A 19,409-nucleotide genomic window follows, 5' to 3' on the forward strand; every position below is an offset into this window, starting at 1 on the left:
TTACTCAAAAAGAGTGTCCCGGCGCTTTTAGGAAAGGGCAACAGATTTCAGAATAGCACAACACAGCTAAAAGAGGTTAAAAGATAAACAAGAAAAAAACGAAACTGCTGGCAGACCTATTGGGAAAACAGCCAGGTTTTGAGACCTCTTCTAAAATCAAGGAGAGTAGACGCCCCCCGCAAAGGGAGCGGTAGTGCATTCCTCATTTGATGACCTGCTTCTTTCCAGTGACAAGCTATAGTGGATTTCATATTGGCAAGACGTATGTTACTCTTATGTTCGGTAATACGAACTTTGATTTTACGCTCCGTTTGTCCCACGTATATTTTGCCACAGGAGCATTTGATGACGTAAATACAATTGGTAGTATCACAAGTACTTGTATGGTGTAATTCGATTTGATTGCCTTTTGTGGGGTGGGTAAACGTTTTCCCCATAATAACATTATTGCAATGCGTGCAATTTTGCCATCTTAACATTCCTTTCCATGTTACATTCTCTTTCTTGGGTATGTTTAACAGTTCTTTCAGATTTTTAGATCTTTGGAATGCAAATGTAATTTTTTCACTGTACAGACCCTTCCGGTCAGGTTCCGATTGAATCAATGGCCAATGACTGTTGATTATGCGTTTAATTTTAGTTGATTCCGTGGAATACTTCATGACACATAGTTTTCTTATCCGAGATTTTTACTTTCTCTTGTAATAGGGTTTCTCTTGATTGTTCTATGATTTTTTTGAGAGATGTATCCAGGATGTCCTGTGGGTAGCCTCTTTGTCGATACTTCATTGTTTGCTCTTTGAATGATTCTTGTAAATCCTGGTCATTCGTGGTGATCCTTTTTAATCTGATGTATTGTGACGTGGGTAGATGCTTTTTTAGAGACTCCGGATGAAAACTTTGAAACAAAAGACTTGCATTTTTGTCTGTCATTTTCGTGTAAACTTTAGTACTGATCGTGTTGTTGTGCATCATCACTTGAACGTCCAAAAACGCAATGGTTTCTTTTTCGATGGTGTGTGTAAATTTGATGCGATCATTGTACATGTTCAATGAGATGATGTTCTCCTCTAATTGTTGTCTGGAACCTTTCCATATTAGAAAAATATCGTCAATGTAACGTTTAAACATTATGAGGCCTTCAAGCCAAACTTGATTCTGTAAGATGTGATCTATCTCGAATTTATGCATGTAGATATTGGCGTATGAGAGCGCCCCCCCCCCCAAAGCCCATGGATGTGCTGTTGCATTGGTTGAAAAATTGTCCCTGCCACTCAAAATAACTATGATACAATGCGAATTGCATCAACTCCATGATGAATATTTTCTGTGGTTCTTCCAAATCACTATTGAGAAGGCTCCATTCCAATGCTTCGATGCCCTCACTATGGGGGATGGACGTGTACAATGCAGTAACGTCTTTTGTGCATAACCAATATGTGGTATCCTTTTTTAGTGTCACAGTGTTGAGTAGATTTAAAAACGCTGTAGTGTATTTGATGTAAGTCATACTCTTCTGAACAATGGGTTGTAAAAACCGATCAACAAATTTCCCAATGGGTTCGGAGATGGAACCGCAGGCCGAAACTATGGGACTGAATGGAGGATTAATTGGATCCTTATGGATTTTGGGCAACATGTACAGTTGCGGTCTTCTAGGGTATTTCATCTCCAAGAATTTGTGTGTCTTGTGACTAATCCAGTTAATTTCCAGTGCATGATCGAGGATTTTTTGTAAAATCCGTTGGTACTCTTGAGTGGGATCATACTCCAAGGGTAGATAAATGTCTTCATTATGGACATGATTATTCACGCTATTGAGGTAAAATTCAGTGTCCATCACGATAAGTCCACCACCCTTATCAGCCTTCTGGAACGTTAAACTCTTGTCTTGGCTTAAGTTCTTTAAGGTGTTCCATTCTTTAGGGGACAGGTTGCTTCTTGTCGCTTTAGTGAAAGTGGTTCGTTGAACTTCAGATAACACTGATCTCTCAAAAGCTTCGATCGTTTTGTGCGAAAAAGGTGCACAAAAGTTACTCTTGGGTTTAAAGTCTTTATCCCATGTATCTACTACTTGTGTTTCTTGAGCGTCCTTAAAGATAAATCTTAACTTCAAGGTTGTGAAAAATTTAAATAGAGCTATTTCAGTCTCAGCTTGGTTAGAACGATACGTTGGAACAAATGTAGTCCCTTTGTTGAGAAGTTTTTTTTGCGCAGTGGTGAGATTTTTTGAAGAAATGTTTATGATTAAGTCGCTTTTGACATCTGACTCCTCGTCCTTTTGGCTATTTATTCTTCGGTTTCTTTGACCCCTTCTTGTTGTTCTTCTATTGTTGGTGGGGCATTGGCTGCTGGACTTATCTCTAAAAAAGCCGGTTGTTGGGTGGTGTGGCTTGTGGATGGTTTCACTATGACTCTGCTGGCTGTATTTACCGGTGCTCTCGATTGGGCGAGATCAGAGTCAGAGACTACACTTTCTTGTGAGGACGTTGTGCCAGATTTTTGTGGTTGTTGTTGTGGTTGCCATTTTTTCTGGTTGTATATCTCGGCCCATGTGTACACTTCTTCAAGTTTATAATCTAACGTGTCTCGTCGATATTTACGGATTTTGCGTTCGTTCACTTCTTTCGCGTATCGTTCAAGTTTAATGTTGATGTCTTCTAATGTTTTTTGTAAATCTGCAATTTTATTGATTTCAATCTGTATAATCTTGATTTCTTCTTCTATTTCAGTTAATACTTTTGAAAGCTCCTCTACGATCAATAAAATCAAGTCCATGAACATTTGTTTAAAATCTGATACCATTTTTCTACGAATTTTTTGCTGTTTTTACAGAGCATTGGCTTCAGAGCTATTCTGAGTTCCCTTGGTATTCTTTTGTTTTTGTGGTAATGAATCAATGTGGTTGCGTGCAACCTTTGGTTGATCTCCTTTTTACTCATATATTCAAACTGTCTCAATAATTGTGCGGTGGTGGTTTTTTGTGGAGTGAATTTTCTGGTCTCCTGTATTAACCCGTATATTTCTTGGGCAGCTTCAGATGTGAATCCTAAGGTTTCTACTGCCCAAGAAATATATGGGTTAATACAGGAGACCAGAAAATTCACTCCACAAAAAACCACCACCGCACAATTATTGAGACAGTTTGAATATATGAGTAAAAAGGAGATCAATCAAAGGTTGCACGCAACCACATTGATTCATTACCACAAAAACAAAAGAATACCAAGGGGACTCAGAATAGCTCTGAAGCCAATGCTCTGTAAAAACAGCAAAAAATTCGTAGAGAAATGGTATCCGATTTTAAACAAATGTTCATTGGACTTGATTTTATTGATCGTAGAGGAGCTTTCAAAAATATTAACTGAAATAGAAGAAGAAATCAAGATTATACAGATTGAAATCAATAAAATTCCAGATTTACAAAAAACATTAGAAGACATCAACATTAAACTTGAACGATACGCGAAAGAAGTGAATGAACGCAAAATCCGTAAATATTGACGAGACACGTTGGATTATAAACTTGAAGAAGTGTACACATGGGCCGAGATATACAACCAGAAAAAATGGCAACCACAACAACAACCACAAAAATCTGGCACAACGTCCTCACAAGAAAGTGTAGTCTCTGACTCTGATATCGCCCAATCGAGAGCACCGGTAAATACAGCCAGCAGAGTCATAGTGAAACCATCCACAAGCCACACCACCCAACAACCGGCTTTTTTAGAGATAAGTCCAGCAGCCAATGCCCCACCAACAATAGAAGAACAACAAGAAGGGGTAAAAGAAACCAAAGAAGAAATAGCCAAAAGGACGAGGAGTCAGATGTCAAAAGCGACTTAATCATAAACATTTCTTCAAAAAATCTCACCACTGCGCAAAAAAAAATTGTCAAGAAAGGGACTACATTTGTTCCAACGTATCGTTCTAACCAAGCTGAGACTGAAATAGCTCTATTTAAATTTTTCAGAACCTTGAAGTTAAGATTTTTCTTTAAGGACGCTCAAGAAACACAGGTAGTAGATACATGGGATAAAGACTTTAAACCCAAGAGTAACTTTTGTGCACCTTTTTCGCACAAAACGATCGAAGCTTTTGAGAGATCAGTGTTATCTGAAGTTCAATGAATCTTTCACTAAAGCGACAAGAAGCAACCTGTCCCCTAAAGAATGGAATACCTTAAAGAACTTAAGCCAAGACAAGAGTTTAACATTCCAGAAGGCTGATAAGGGTGGTGCACTTATCGTGATGGACACTGAATTTTACCTCAATAGCGTGAATAATCATGTCCACAATGAAGACATTTATCAACCCTTGGAGTCTGATCCCACTCAAGAGTACCAACGGATTTTACAAAAAATCCTCGATCATGCACTGGAAATGAACTGGATTAGTCACAAGACACACAAATTCTTCGAGATGAAATACCCTAGAAGACCGCAACTGTAAATGTTGCCCAAAATCCACAAGGATCCAATTAATCCTCCATTCAGACCCATAGTTTCGGCCTGCGGTTCCATCTCCGAACCCATTGGGAAATTTGTTGATCAGTTTTTACAACTCATTGTTCAGAAGAGTATGACTTACATCAAAGACACTACAGCGTTTTTAAATCTACTAAAAAATGTGACACTAAAAAAGGATACCACATATTGGTTATGCACAATAGACGTTACTGCATTGTACACATCCATCCCCCATAGTGAGGGCATCGAAGCATTGGAATGGAGCCTTCTCAATAGTGATTTGGAAGAACCACAGAAAATATTCATCATGGAGTTGATGCAATTCGCATTGTATCATAGTTATTTTGAGTGGCAGGGACAATTTTTCAACCAATGCAACGGCACATCCATGGGCTTTGGGGGGGGCGCCCTCATACGCCAATATCTACATGCATAAATTCGAGATCGATCACATCTTACACAATCAAGTTTGGCTTGAAGGCCTCGTAATGTTTAAACGCTACATTGACGATATTTTTCTAATATGGAAAGGTTCCAGACAACAATTAGAGGAGAACATCATCTCATTGAACATGCACAACGATCGCATCAAATTTACACACACCATCGAAAAAGAAACCATTGCGTTTTTGGATGTTCAAGTGATGATGCACAACAACACAGACCCCTGACGAAGGGTCCTTGTTTGTTGACCCGGAATCCATTGGGTGTACTAAAGCATTGAAAAAATCATGAAGATTGCACCATAAGATTGTCATTATGCATGCAACTATTTGTTGAACCAAACATTGGATTTAAAAAAAGACTATTGGAGAGAGTTCAATTTTGAAGTTAATAAATTGAATTTCGTGAAGAAACTGATTTGTTTCATCATTTATCGAGCGCACATTCTGGTGGGTAGGTGACTCTACCCACACCACATACTGTCATTCAAAAGGCACGGTCAGACTACGTGTGACGAATGCAGCGCCAACCAGATCAAATTTAAGCATCTACCAAGAAATTTTTCAACCAAAAATTGAGTGCACGGGGATAACACCGTTTCTCACTGTTATATTAACAACAGAAATGAAAAGAAAAATCATAGGACATCGCCATATAGGTACTGTCAACCGAATGATAATCACAGTAACCATAGATCACCCATGCATTACAATCACATGTACATAGCTGGATTATTGAGAATAATTCAACCTCATTCCCCATATTTTATTGTGTGATCGAGGACAACCCCAGGACCTCTTCCCTAGCGCACCAACTCATGCCATTAATCCATTCTTGTATAGGGGGCTTTGCTAGAACATCAGTGTCTTGCTTTGTCCAGTTTTGCAACCAATAGGCCCATAGCCACCAAAAGTCTTGTAGCGTGCGGAACCCCCACCTCATTCATGAGCACCTGGTTGCCGTCATTGGATCAAGAACTATTGTTCTGCCCACAATCCCACAACCTCAGTGAGAATCAAGTGTATCTGGTGGCTAGTTCAGCTCTGTATCTGAGGCATAAAGGATCAAGGCCCCTCTTCATCTTGCTATGCCTAGATGGGCTATAATATACCCTATGTAGGTACTTCATTTGAGTGAGCCTCAAGCGCATTGAGATCGCCTGAATCTGAGGGGCCATTTTCACTTAAATCCAATCGCCCTCTGCCAGGGGAGTCCACATGTTTAGCCCATCTGTCTCGCAGCTGCAGTAGAGAGTTGGGAGTATTGACTACAACGGAGTCTAGATCTGCAACCCCGTTCTAGTGTGGAGATGGTTATTTGGGTCTTCAAGGGATTGTGTTCTGGGAGGGCCTATAGGTGCTCATGATTAGCTTGTAAGACATTACAAAGCTGTAAGTATCTATGGAATTGCGAGTGTTGCATATCATATACTTCTACAAGTGTAAGAATGGTCTAATGTAATTCCCTTCCCATATGTCCCCGAATTTGGTTATCCCAAGTAAGTCCCAAGGACGGAAACACCCCAGCTTCAGTCATTAATTGGTACTATGTGGGTCGGCCAGTAATGCAGTTTGATGTAAGTTAGGCCTAGACCCCCGACAAGGAGAACACACATTTACGGAATGCTATACGAGGCTGCTGCCCAAAGATATGTCAATATTGACAAATGCAGTGTCTGAAAGAAGGAGATTAATTTGTCCTATGGATAGATTTGGAGGGTGTAAATCAAGTGTGGAAGCAAAATCATCTTGAGCTGCCACCTAAAGAGGCAGGGTAATCCAGCATTCCATGTCCAGCTTAACGGGTGATACAGTAACTCCTTAGGTCTTCTGCATGTTAATTGTTCAAATTTATGCCCAGATACTTGAAATAATCTGAGGCCCAGCTCAGGCCTATTAACCTCCTCATGCCAGCAGCAGTCACAATAAGAAAATTTTTCACTTTGTTCTTAGTAGATGGTTGCTTTGTGGGTTAAACCTTCACTTCTTCCGAAGGTAGACTCAGAAGGTCATCTCCGACTAGGGTCTCACTCGCATTATGTATTCCTCCTTGCATCCTTTAATTACGAGGGAAGTTTATCCCATTTAGACCACACATGCCCTTTGTTAGTGTTTGGGCTGTACCCTGGAGAGCGGTTGTAAATGTATGTATACGTGTAAAGCGCACTATCACCTTTCAGGCATCCTGGCGCTGTATACCGCTGTGGAACCCTTCCTGGCTTTCCCTGTGAGATCCCCACTACTGGGCACCCCCAAGGTGAAGCCAGGCATCCTCGCGCTTTCGGGGACGTTGTGGAGATTAAACAAGCTATTGCCCAGAGTTGCAGAGTGGGACCCATGATTAGAGTAGGCACCAAGGCGAGAATGAAAAAGTCCATAGACATTGAGCCCAAGACCCTGCCACGTCTGAAATTGAACCCTGGTCCCGGGCCAGACCTCTGCCTCAGGGTCGGCCTCTCTAATCGGTGAGCCATACTTCTCCAGTACTTGTTCTTAAAATGGATGCTTTTTCTACTTCTGATCTCAAACTGCTCCTACATTTCATCTTTGTGCAAAAAAGGGCAAGTCCGTTTCCAAACAAGCAATTTCAAGATGGATTGTGTTCTGCATAAAACTTTGCCATAAGATTTCCAAGAAGGTGTCCAGGAAGGCTTTCTGCAAGGAGATGGGCCTATGTCGCAGCTTTGAACAATGATTATTTTGGTATACAACTGTTACCACGCATTTTTTACAACGCAATACCATAACCACGCATCTTTTACAACGCAAGTACTTTTACCACGCATACATTTACAACGCATACTTTTACAACGCATGTACTTTTACAACGCATATACTTTTACAACGCATTTTGTATGTTTATTGTTTGTTAATGTAGTGTTAATTTAAAAGTAATTTATTTATAATTTTTTGTCTTATTAGTATTTTTTAAAAATTACAATTTTAAATATTTGAGTATTTAGCGTTTATAAGATTAATTTTTTAAGTTATGCAAAGTAATATTTTAAAAAAATTATATGAGTATCTATGTATTGTTATTTAGTATATTAATTAATTTTTTTATTATTTTTTAAACATTTAATTAATTATTGATTAGAAATGATGTTATAATATAATATAAAAAATTATTAATTTTTATGTCTTATTAGTATTTTTTAAAAATTACAATTTTAAATATTTGAGTATTTAGCATTTATAAGATTAATTTTTTAAGTTATGCAAAGTAATATTTTTAAAAAATTATATGAGTATCTATGTATTGTTATTTGGTATATTAATTATTTTTTTATTATTTTTTAAACATTTTATTAATTATTGATTAGAAATGATGTTATAATATAATATAAAAAAATATTAATTGTGAAATATTATAATTATTTAATTATTACTTCTTTAAAAATAAAAAATATTATTGTTTGTAAAGTATGTTTTAATATATGAATACATGAATTAAAAAATATATATTTTGAAAATGAATGCTAAGTAATATTTTTTTTAAAATATATGTGTATCTATATATTGGTATTTACTATATCTTTTAATTATTTATTTAATTTTTTAAACATGTAAATTATTATTTTATGGAAATTATATTGTAATACATTTTTGAAGATTATTTTAATTTAAAATTTTATTAAATTAATTATTTGATTTATAAATATTTAAATAAAAATAATATATAATTTAAATATTTTATATGACTTTTTAAAGTATTTTAAAAATAATTATAATAGATATAACATTATTGTAAGTTTTGGTTCCCACGGTTTTAAATTGATTTCTATGGATAAAATTGTCCTTCATTTATTTTCATGACATTGGATATGGGTGTAAACTTAGATTTTAAAACTTTGTTGAAAGATATGTAAAAAGCTTTTTTCGTTCCGTTTTGGCATCCATTTTGTAAGTAGTGTTGTGGTATTATTTGATTGAAATAGTTGTAGGACTATCGGTTGACTTATTAAAAATGGCGATTGTTTCACAGTACGTTTCTTATTGAATTTGATGGCTTTAAATTATTAATGATAATTTTTTCAATATATATGTAGTATAATTTTTTTCTGGATTTGTTGTGTATGTAATAAGTTCAATTTTTATGAAAATTTGAGTATTTAAATACACGAGTATTAATTTTAATACTCGGGTATTAATTTTAAAAAAGGTCGGATATTTGGTTATTACGTTGTAGTTTCATTTACATTTTTTAATACACTTCCCCACCCAAAACCCCTATTTTCCCTGCATCCCGTTCCAGGTTTTATTGTACAAAATAAAAAAAATATATATTTGATTTGCGTTGTAATTGTATGTAATAAGTTCCATTTTTATGAAAATTTGAGTATTTATTTAAATACTCGAGTATTAATTTTAATACTAGAGTATTAATTTTAAAAAAAAGGTCGGATATTTGGTTATTACGTTGTAGTTTTATTTACATTTTTTAATACACTTCCCCACCCAAAACCCCTATTTTCCCTGCATCCCGTTCCAGGTTTTATTGTACAAAATAAAAAAAATATATATTTGATTTGCTTTGTAATGGTATGCGTGGTAAATGTTTTCGTTGTAATAGTACTTTTCTATTTATTCTGCTATATTGCGTTGTAATAGTACTCGTTGTAACAACATGCGTTGTAATAGTAATTGCGTGGTAAAAAATGCGTTGTAAAAGTATGCGTTGTAAAAGTACGCGTGGTAACGTCATATATCCATTATTTTAGCATCTGGCTAGTGGCCACTTGGGCTTCCATCCATTTCTTCTAAAAGCATTTCTTGTTCAGTACGAATTCTGAAATTAAAGTCTGTTTTGGTCCTGTGGTGCTGGGCTTGTCTTGCGGAACCCGTCCCTGTGGTATTCTGTTAAATGTGCACTCAGAGCTGTATTTGCTAAGACTTACTAATAGACAAGACTTTGAGTAGATGGAGAATTTGGTAGAAAAAGCATCCATTTTAAGAACAAGTACTTACCTTCTGTAACAGTTTTTCTAATGTGCATATCGAAGTCCAACTGATTCAGTTTCACCCACTCTTCTCAACCTAGAGTGCTGATTGTTTAGTCTTTCATACAGTGTTTTCCAAATTGGATTTACAACTTAAATCTCTCAATCGTCCCTGCATCTGTGGAGTGAGGAATTAACTGGCGAGAGAGACATCAGATGGGGTCCTTTTGTCACATTTGGGGACGCTTTTCCAGCTCCAGGAGCAGATTCACTCGGACACAATCTAGTCTTAAAAACCTGGAGCTCATGGGAGCACATTAATCCCTATTAATCTCTCTTTGTCGGACTGCTCAAACCCATTTTTTTTCTTGAATTTTAGAGGAAGGTGGTGAGGGCAATTCTAGTTGCTCCGTACTGTGTTGCATCCAAAGCGTTTTGTTCTCTGCAGACCTTATCGTGTCTGACACGATATCTTCATATTTTTATTGTTAAATTAATGCAAGGTGTTTGGCCTTTTTGCCTCAGATATTTATTGTTGCTTAGAAACCTCCAAACTAAAGATATTTGTTTTCCAACACATAGCGTATTTATCATATACACACTTGAAGACTAAACTTTTGAAACTGCAAACTATCACACCATCATTTCTTTTTGTTTTTACATACAGATTTACATTCACTGAAGATATACATTGTACCTTATTTTAGTAATTCTTGTGTTAAAAGCTAAATTATAAAAAAAATAAAAAAAATCAAGCTTTCTCGTCCACTAAGATTAAATAAATGCTGTAATATTTACAGCTCCAACCACTAGACAGGACTAACAATTTCTGACCGAAAACCACACTTGATAGCCATAGTATCCATCAAACACACCCCTGCACTTATTTCTTCTTTAAAAAAATATTATTAATTTTTATGAGACTCACTGGTTTCGCGAAATGGTCTATGGAACAGACTCAACTCCCTCATATCACAACTACATTTCATGTAATGGTAAAAAATACTTACACATTATTGTTTCAATATTTTACTTTTCACTGTTTGAATTTAAAAATGTGTACTAGATAGCTCAAAGTAGTTTATCTATACATATCTAAAAGCTACTAAGGAACTGTTACATTCCCTTCAAGTAAGTGGTGCCAGACTCCCCATACACCGATCATGAGAGGAAGTCTATTGACTTTGAGTACATGGACTGTTTGATGCAAATATTGTTTTCTCTTCCATGGCACTTCCCAGTCAAAGTACAGGGAATCACTGCTCAGGGAGATAGTGATTTGATGAAATAAGGTTTGAAATATCGATCTTCTGGATTGTACACCAATTCATTAACCACTAAATTAAACCACTTCTCTAACACATTACTTCTCACAAATGTCTGTCTTGTAGAGTATTGCATTGTTGTATGTGGTATGAAATATGAGATTTGCTATCAATTTCTTGTCACAATGTTTTCATGCATTCTAATGATTTACCATTCTGCAGCTGTGAAATCCCAGTGTTCTCATAACATTGTTGGTATTGTGTATCCATCAATACTTTCTCCGGTGAGAATGATAGTAGTTCTGGTGGTATTGTACAAGCTGTTGTAGACTAGACTCTTTCCTGTGGACCATCGCTAATTTTTTAATTCCTGTGAATTAAAGCATGTCTTTATTTACTCACCATGTTATTGCACTACATTTAGATAAACAAATGTAATGTGTCGTAAGATAGATTATATATCAGCAACTTCTGTATCTTTTCATTTCAGATCAAAGAAAATGATAGTTTTAATGGTGTTAATCCTGAAGCAAGATTTAGAAGCTCTCCATTTGAAGATCCATCCTTTAACTTGCTTCCTGCATCGCGGAATCAGGCTTCTCTGCGCTGCTCACCTGTTCCGCTTTCTAAAGAGTTGGAGCTATCTGCATTTACTTTAACAACACAAAACAATGTCAAGACATTGAATGCTACAGGTGTTGTGCCAACAAAGCCGCTTACTGTAAATCACAGTAGATCACAGGAAAATATACACATCTTTCAGAACCCATTTGTTCGTGAAACAAACTTTGAAGTTGGTTGTGCAAACTCTTTTGCAGGATCTGTGTGTTCTGGAAACCCATTTAAAACCCACGATTTTAAAGTAGCTACTGAACCATCTATAGATGTAGCCATATCTGATAAACTCCTTATCTCTACAATACCTCCGGCTTCAAAGGACCCACCTATGGACACATTTAATTTGCTAAACAAAACATCTGTGTTTGAAAGTACAAAACCAAAAGGATGGGTAACATTTGAAGATGAGGATGTCAATTCCAATATAAAAATCACTGTCAACAATGCTGATAAGTTCAGTAAACTTTTTCCCACAAAGCTAGAGGGATCAACAGAATTCTCAAACATGCACATTAATGTGTTTCCTGAATCAGACTTTAGCTTTGGCAATGACTGGAACAGAAGTTTCACCTCTAAGACGTTGCCAGCCCGAAGGCCTCCTGCACCTCCTCCCATTCCATCAAGATCAACAACCAGCGCTAGGTTCCCAACAAAGTCTTCCAATTCATTTGGACCCAAATGTTCACCTACACAAGAGTTTACTGATAGATAGAATGGAAAAGGAAACCCACACAAATGTTTGAAGGTGTGTCACTTTTGAAAGAATGGCTAGGCATTGGAATTATACTGTGTGCAATGCTTTCTAATCGTTAAATGCACTGATCCTTATGATGTTTCATGCACAGGCAAATTCATTATATTTATTAACAAACTATTAAATGTGTATATATCTTGGTCAGAAATATTCATCCAGAAGATGTCCAAAGTTATTGAAATACAAACATATATTTATCTTGAATTAAAATAGATTAAAATAAGTGATCCTAAATTATTACACCGTTAAATATTTTCTTTTTGGGGGTGGGATTTTAAACACAAGCAAGGTATAACAAAACGTTGAGTAAGTATGTATTTTCTAGGTAAATGTCAGAGTATTTAAAGTGATGTGTACAAACCATTTTACAGGGTTTTACAGACAAATGTTAGCAGAAAAGGACTTGTTGGCTGAGATAGTGACCTTCTATCACACTTTTTCATACAAACCCTGCATTTATATTAGATATATAAAATATCAAAGTATGTGTAAGTACACACACTGAGAGTTGTAAACTATTCTTAACAGCTTCTCAGCCACACCTATCCCTCTTTGATAATTCTTTTAGAAAGGGAGGTTACCAAAGCTCTATTTATTTATTTAAGGACAATGTGCAAAAAAGTGATATCTCAGCCTTAAAAACATTTATGAAAAATGTAATGAAACAGCATGAACTATAAGGGTGTGATCTCTTTATGTTTGTGCCACAGAAGGGCAAACGTCCTACACCCCGTTTCCTTTTTCTGTTGATGACCAATGGTCCTCTCAGTGAGACTGTCAGTTTTTTCCGTTTTGCAAGTTTACCATTTACTGTGTTGTGCTGTACTTATGTATATCTTTGTTTTGCATCTTCATCAGATTTTTGCATTTTTCAAGAGTCTCATTTAAAAGGCATCTAGTTACCCCCTATATGTTGAGTTTGTCATGCTCTCTATCCACATAAGATAAGAGACTTTGCTATCTTGTTATGGAAGCCAAGCATGAAGACATCACTTCCCCAAAAATGCCTTGCCTGTGGAAGCCTTCTTCCTTTTTACTCAAACATTTTAGTTCAGACTTCAGACAGGTACATCTTTTTTGTCTTTGTCCTTCTTGAGAGTTTCAGAAAGTTTACTATATCCAAGAAAAAAAAAAATAACAAAGGAATTAAAAATTCCTCATTTAAGAACTTTAAATGGAGAAGTTGCTCCTTATGTCTTTGCCTTTAAAAGTTCATTGTTCACGAGCATGGCAGATATGACTTTTAAGACTTTAAAAATGAATTCTGCATTAATAAGAATTAAGAGATCAGTCCCCAAGTTACCCAAAAAGAATTTGGAAAAGCATCTCTACCATCAAAGATTTTGCAATTATAGAGACCGTAAGCAGCAGGTTCAATGAAGCTTGACCATTGCACTACTTTGAGGCATCTAATTGTTGGTAACATCCTTCTCATTAAAGATCTGAGCTTGAGAGTGACATTGATCGAAAGCAGATACACAACAATTAAAAAAAATTAAACCATACCTTTCAATAATATAGATTTTATACTTCAAAGATCTTTCGATTGGCGAGGTTATCACTTTCAAATTTAAAATGTCAAATGTTGGCAGTGACCAATTGCTTTCCACAAACAATCTGCCTTAAATATATATATAGTTTAATTGACAGTGGTATACCCGAAGTCAGTCTGCTGCGTATGCATCAAAGAAGGATGAATTCCTTTTGCATAAAATGTCAGTCTTAGCAATGTGAAGGTGACTTGTGATGATCAAATGTATTTCTCTTGAGTCTGATTCAGAGAAGTCCCAACAGGTGTGGGCTACTGGGGTCTTGGGTATATGTAATCCAAATTTCAGTATCTTAGGTGCATGGCAATAAGGAGTTGTGGAGAAGCATCATTAGAAAAGCAGGATTTCTTTCATGGTGACCATAGTGTTTTATAACGGCATTGACCAGTATCTGTGCAACCAGAAAATTAAAAGAAATTCACTGAATAAAAGTGGCAAGAGATCATTTGATTAAGGTTACACACATGGCCAGTTGCGCTAGGCCTTGAGCTCTGGTATTTTGACTCTATATCTTCAGTGGAACAGTGTAGAAACCAGTTTTGGAGTATGATTTGGGGATTGACGGGAGATTGGCAGTTTAATAGCACAATTTTAGACTTACCTTTGATGAGATGCCCACCCTAGTGGAGACTGTATATGTTCGACACACATGAACATTGTTCTTGCCAGAAAATCTCTTTGTTTTAGTCAAAGTTGAGATATAAATTGAGTTGGCTTGAGAAGACTTTTTTGAAGCCTGTCTGAGCTGATGTTGACCGCTACCTCCACAAATTTCATTTCAATTTTTTTGACAGTTTTTCAAGAATTTTAGAGTTACTTTTCGCAAACTTTTAGGCAGTACATTTGTTTGGTTACAGTATTAGGTTAGGTGTCACGCTACATCCTCTAAACTTCTGAAGAAATCATAAATACTACAAAAGGGAAGGAGTAAGACTTGGAAGCGGCTGTATTTCTAGAAGAATCACATCATAATGATTTGTGTAAGGAGTGATTAAATAATAGTGCAGAGTTATCAGCCAATGATTTCCATCAGCAGTTGAAGAAATAAAAGGCCAGGCTCTGGCAAAAAACGCACACTTCAATATTTATTACGCCGGGGCACTTGCTTCATGAACTTGCCGACAGAGAAATAACTAACAAATTAATCTGAATCCAGACATTGGAAATTGTCTAAATTCTTATGCTTATGCTTGCGTCAAATATGCTGATAGGAAATGTTATAGCGGCAAAGGTTTTCGCTTTCCATGTCTTAATATGGATTTTGTAAAGGCTGAGACGTGTTGTACTAGGAACATACAGTGTCAGGATCCGTGTATGCTTAGCAATTTTGGTTTAATGCTTACTAAATTTCACATTAAGGTGTCATAAGGTTTAGCATTCTGGATCACTGACCACCATTCAGTTGTGGGGTGTTTTCACTGTCGTCACCAGAACTAGGGACGCTCTAACCCAGAACACTATAGCTTAGACTGTGCCTAATAGTTCAGGGTGTCAATTTTATATGTTCAGTTTATAGTTTCAAGTTCTTACCTCTCTGTGTTTCCCTGAACAACGCATGGCCTATGCTGTAAGTACTGATCAAGCCCTGCAGCTCCACATAGGTTTTGAAGAGGGTAGTGTCGGATCAAAACTGTACCTGATTTCTCCTACTATATTAAGCATCCAGGGTGTTTTGAAGAAGTAGCCGCACAGATAGTGACCATTTACAGAGTCTTCTTCCACAAAGGATCGCTGTAACTATTTGTCTTGAGAGCCCATCTCTCAAGAGTTTGTGGAAGGTAAAACGTTCTAAAGTTAGTCTTTTAATGGCTCTCTGAGGGCAAAAGATGCCTGCTGAATTCTATTCTGGACATTCGAGGACTGAATCCTGCACCGTCGTCTTGAAAAAAGCACTTGCAGAAGGCCCCTTGTGCCCCATGGATTTGATGTGACCACTGTAGAAGAAACTTTTTTTGGCCACTGACCTCATTCATGTAAGAGCCATACACAACAACATCACAGTGTTATTGTCATGGAATACCAGCTTTAATTTAATGAACTAGATACATAAAGACTCCCTGCCTATTTTCAGGAGCTGTTTGTTTTTTCTTAATGGGATATTGTATGCTTTTTTTCTGGAGCAATCCATTCTGTACAAAATATAGCATATTGAAGCTGTCACAAGCACCTTGTGTATCTGTTATTGTCACACAGATGCATCCCTGTGTTCCTTCATGGTTTGTGGCTTCTTCCAAACTGTTGGAGTAAAAACCATGAGTTGTGATATTAAGGTTTAAACATTTCTTCAATGGCATCAAAGAACCATGTTGTATTTAAATACACAAGTTTTGATAATAACTTTTATTTATGGCAAGAACTGCAGTTATAAAGACAACAACAGCAAGAGGCGCTTCAGTTGTGCTCTTATTTTATTTCTGCTTCAAAAGCCGATGTTCATGGGAGAACGCTGCTTCAAAGTGTGAAATAACCTGTCCAGTCTTTGGCGATCTATTGTGAATAGTGTGTTAAGTATATAGTCTATATAAGGAACAAACCGAATCTCTCTGTTTGGTATAACCTGTCAGCACAGATTGCAGGTTTGTGATCAATAGGTTTGACTACCTGTGGTATATTTATTGCGACCAAAAACGGTCTTGAATGTATGTGATGTATAGCTTACCAACACTGTTTACAGGACGGCGGAGTTGTAAAAACCTAATGCAATGTGTTCAAAATCATATCGCATATTCAAAGGGCACTGAAAACTCTTAGAAGCCAAGCAGTTAAACGTATGCTATTGCTGAAAATGGACCACTGCTACAAGTAATCTGTGTATCCTGCATTTAAACATTTTATGTTCGCTGTGGTAAAGTGCTATGTATACATGTCTAAGTTACTTATCGCTGTACTATCCACTGTACAGAACTGCAGTACTGTATCACCACCTGCACATATCCTGTGAAACATAGTGCGATTGAAATAAACTTAACTGTCTACAAGTACTCCGGCCTTTATTTTAAAAATTATAATCGACAAATGTATTTTTAGGATTGCAGCAAAGATTTTAAAACCTTAGCACCCACCCCCACAAAAATGGACATGATATTCTATCAAAGGACATAACAGTGCATTTCTTCTTGTTGTCAGTATACTCACAAAATAGTGTGAAACAATTAAAAAAAAATTAGAGTATATGTCTCAGCAGCAAGAAACCAATCCAATATACATTCCGTAGTTACAGAAACGTTTATTTATAGTACATGTTTTGCTCAAAGAACATGACAATTTAAAGTACCCAACTATGCTGTTGATTTTTTTTCTATATAACGAAGGATAGATTGATACTGCAAGCATTTTTGTCCACAACTCAAGATTGGCAATAAAATATCCCAAACGTACACAGACAGATGCACTGAGTGTAATATGCTATTTACTATCAATGTTAAGTATGCGTAGGGTGCCTTGATTCACGAGAGGCGTAGCCTTAAGTAGGCACCGATGCCCCTCCCCTGCCTAACAATGTTAACAAATACCACACTACTTTGTGAGCGTAAGTGGTTTAAGCCATGCTGCCTTGTCATCTGAAATAGTTAAAAAACAGTATTTAGCAAGAACCAAATATAAAGGGTAACACATATAAATACAATTACACTTATTAGGTCTTGAGGTTGTTAGCAGAGTATTTTTTCATCTTTCCATACATTCTGTTAGGTCATAAGCAGTATTTCTCTTATCAGTTATGGTGTATTGTGGTAATGAAATCAAAATTTACCTTTGCCATGAATCAAAATGCGTAAGGACCATCAGGTAAGTTTCTATATTATATTTTAATGTTGCTGACCGAAGTTGTGACTACCTTCCATGCTGGCCAGGGATACTGCCAAACATGGAACAATAGCTTCAAACAATGGGTGGAATTCCACACGCACGTGAAATTCCACTGCACGATTAAAGCCTCATTACAATGTTTATATAACAGTATATAACACATACCCTTTCCTTCCCAACAAAATAAATGCAAAAGGAACAAGGAAGAAAGAAAATAAAATATAGGAACTTTAAGAAAATCATAAACATGTTGCATTATAACAACTTTGCACACAATCAAATAACTGACTGTACATAATCTTTGAGAAAGGTAGGTGGCCTGTGTTCCATTACAGACCTTTTCTCAATAGCAACATGTTGAGCAGCCGAAGACTCAGTGTGAGAACTTGCACAAGCCAGTGTCCCAAGTTCTCTTACAAACCTGTTCTCCACAGCAACACCTTAAACCACTGAAGACACAGGATGAGAGCCCACACAATCACCATCACTCATTAGCATAAATCCACTTTCTCTGTCATCGTTCCTAACACAACACGCACCCCCTTTCTGATTCAAAGCCACTCTCCGACGATTCCACTTCTCACCATTCTCAAGTAACACATTAAAATTATATACCTGTTTAATTTTTTATGGACCTCGAAGTTTTGATAAACCCTTCACATACCTCCCCGCCTTGATCTTAACCCAATCACCAATCTTCTAATTATGACTCACACCATCAGCAACAAGTCGCTTCCTTGTCCTGTTTACTAGGCTCCACCGCCTCTTTCAACCATGCTGGTACCATTTTTGAGCTGGTTAATCTACACCTCATGACCTGAAAGGGGGATTTGGAAGTTGCCTCTTGCACAGTGGTGTGGTATGCCCAGATCATCTCCTCTACTTGCTTTGCCACACTATCTTCACTCTCTACAGCCATTTGAATAACTCCATTCACCAATTTATTGTCCCTTTCTATAATGCCATTATCCTGTGGATTATAGAAAGAAGTACGGTGTTGACACGTACCACACCTTCTTAAAAATCTCACCATCTCATCAGAAATAAGTTGTGTGCCATTGTCCGTAATGATTATGGACAAAACACCTTCCTCCAGGAAAAAACTATTCAAACATTGAATGGTTCTGTAGGTGGTGATTTCTTTCATGAATTACACACAAATCCATTGTGAAAACATATCATCTAATACCAACTCACACCTCAATTCACTATGCAGCTCATTCATTGGTCCGATGAAATCCACACAAACTGTGTGCTAAGCTGTATCTGGAACACCAATGTGCCCCACTCTGGATTGTACACCAACTCTCAGCATTTTTGTCACCTTATTTGCATACAGGACAGTTCACAACCCACTCAGGTACTTGCCTATCGATTCCAGGCCACCAAATTTGAGATGTGAACCTTTTTTGCATCATGGTTTGGCCTAAGTGTCCTTCATGGGCCATGTTTATCAATTTGGATCTCAATCCAAAAGGTGATATGATCCTGTCACCCCTCATTAGTAAGTCATGCCCACACACGCTCAACTCAGAAGGGACGCACAGGTAACGTTCCCTC

General features: G+C 36.8%; 1 protein-coding gene across 3 annotated transcripts in view; it reads left to right on the forward strand.

Moving 5' to 3' along the window:
* The window catches only part of SYNJ1 (synaptojanin 1), a 706,257-nt gene extending 693,542 nt beyond the window's left edge, over positions 1-12,715 (forward strand). For all 3 annotated transcript variants that reach the window (XM_078658404.1, XM_078658402.1, XM_078658403.1), the window contains one exon: positions 11,611-12,715. In XM_078658404.1, the coding sequence (XP_078514530.1) occupies positions 11,611-12,450 (840 nt within the window). In that variant the 3' untranslated portion in view covers positions 12,451-12,715. The remainder of the gene's footprint in view (positions 1-11,610) is intronic.
* The last annotated feature ends 6,694 nt before the right edge of the window (positions 12,716-19,409 follow it).

The sequence above is a fragment of the Lissotriton helveticus genome, chromosome 8 (genome assembly GCF_964261635.1).
Source record: "Lissotriton helveticus chromosome 8, aLisHel1.1, whole genome shotgun sequence".
In the NCBI taxonomy this organism is placed as follows: Eukaryota; Metazoa; Chordata; class Amphibia; order Caudata; family Salamandridae; genus Lissotriton; species Lissotriton helveticus.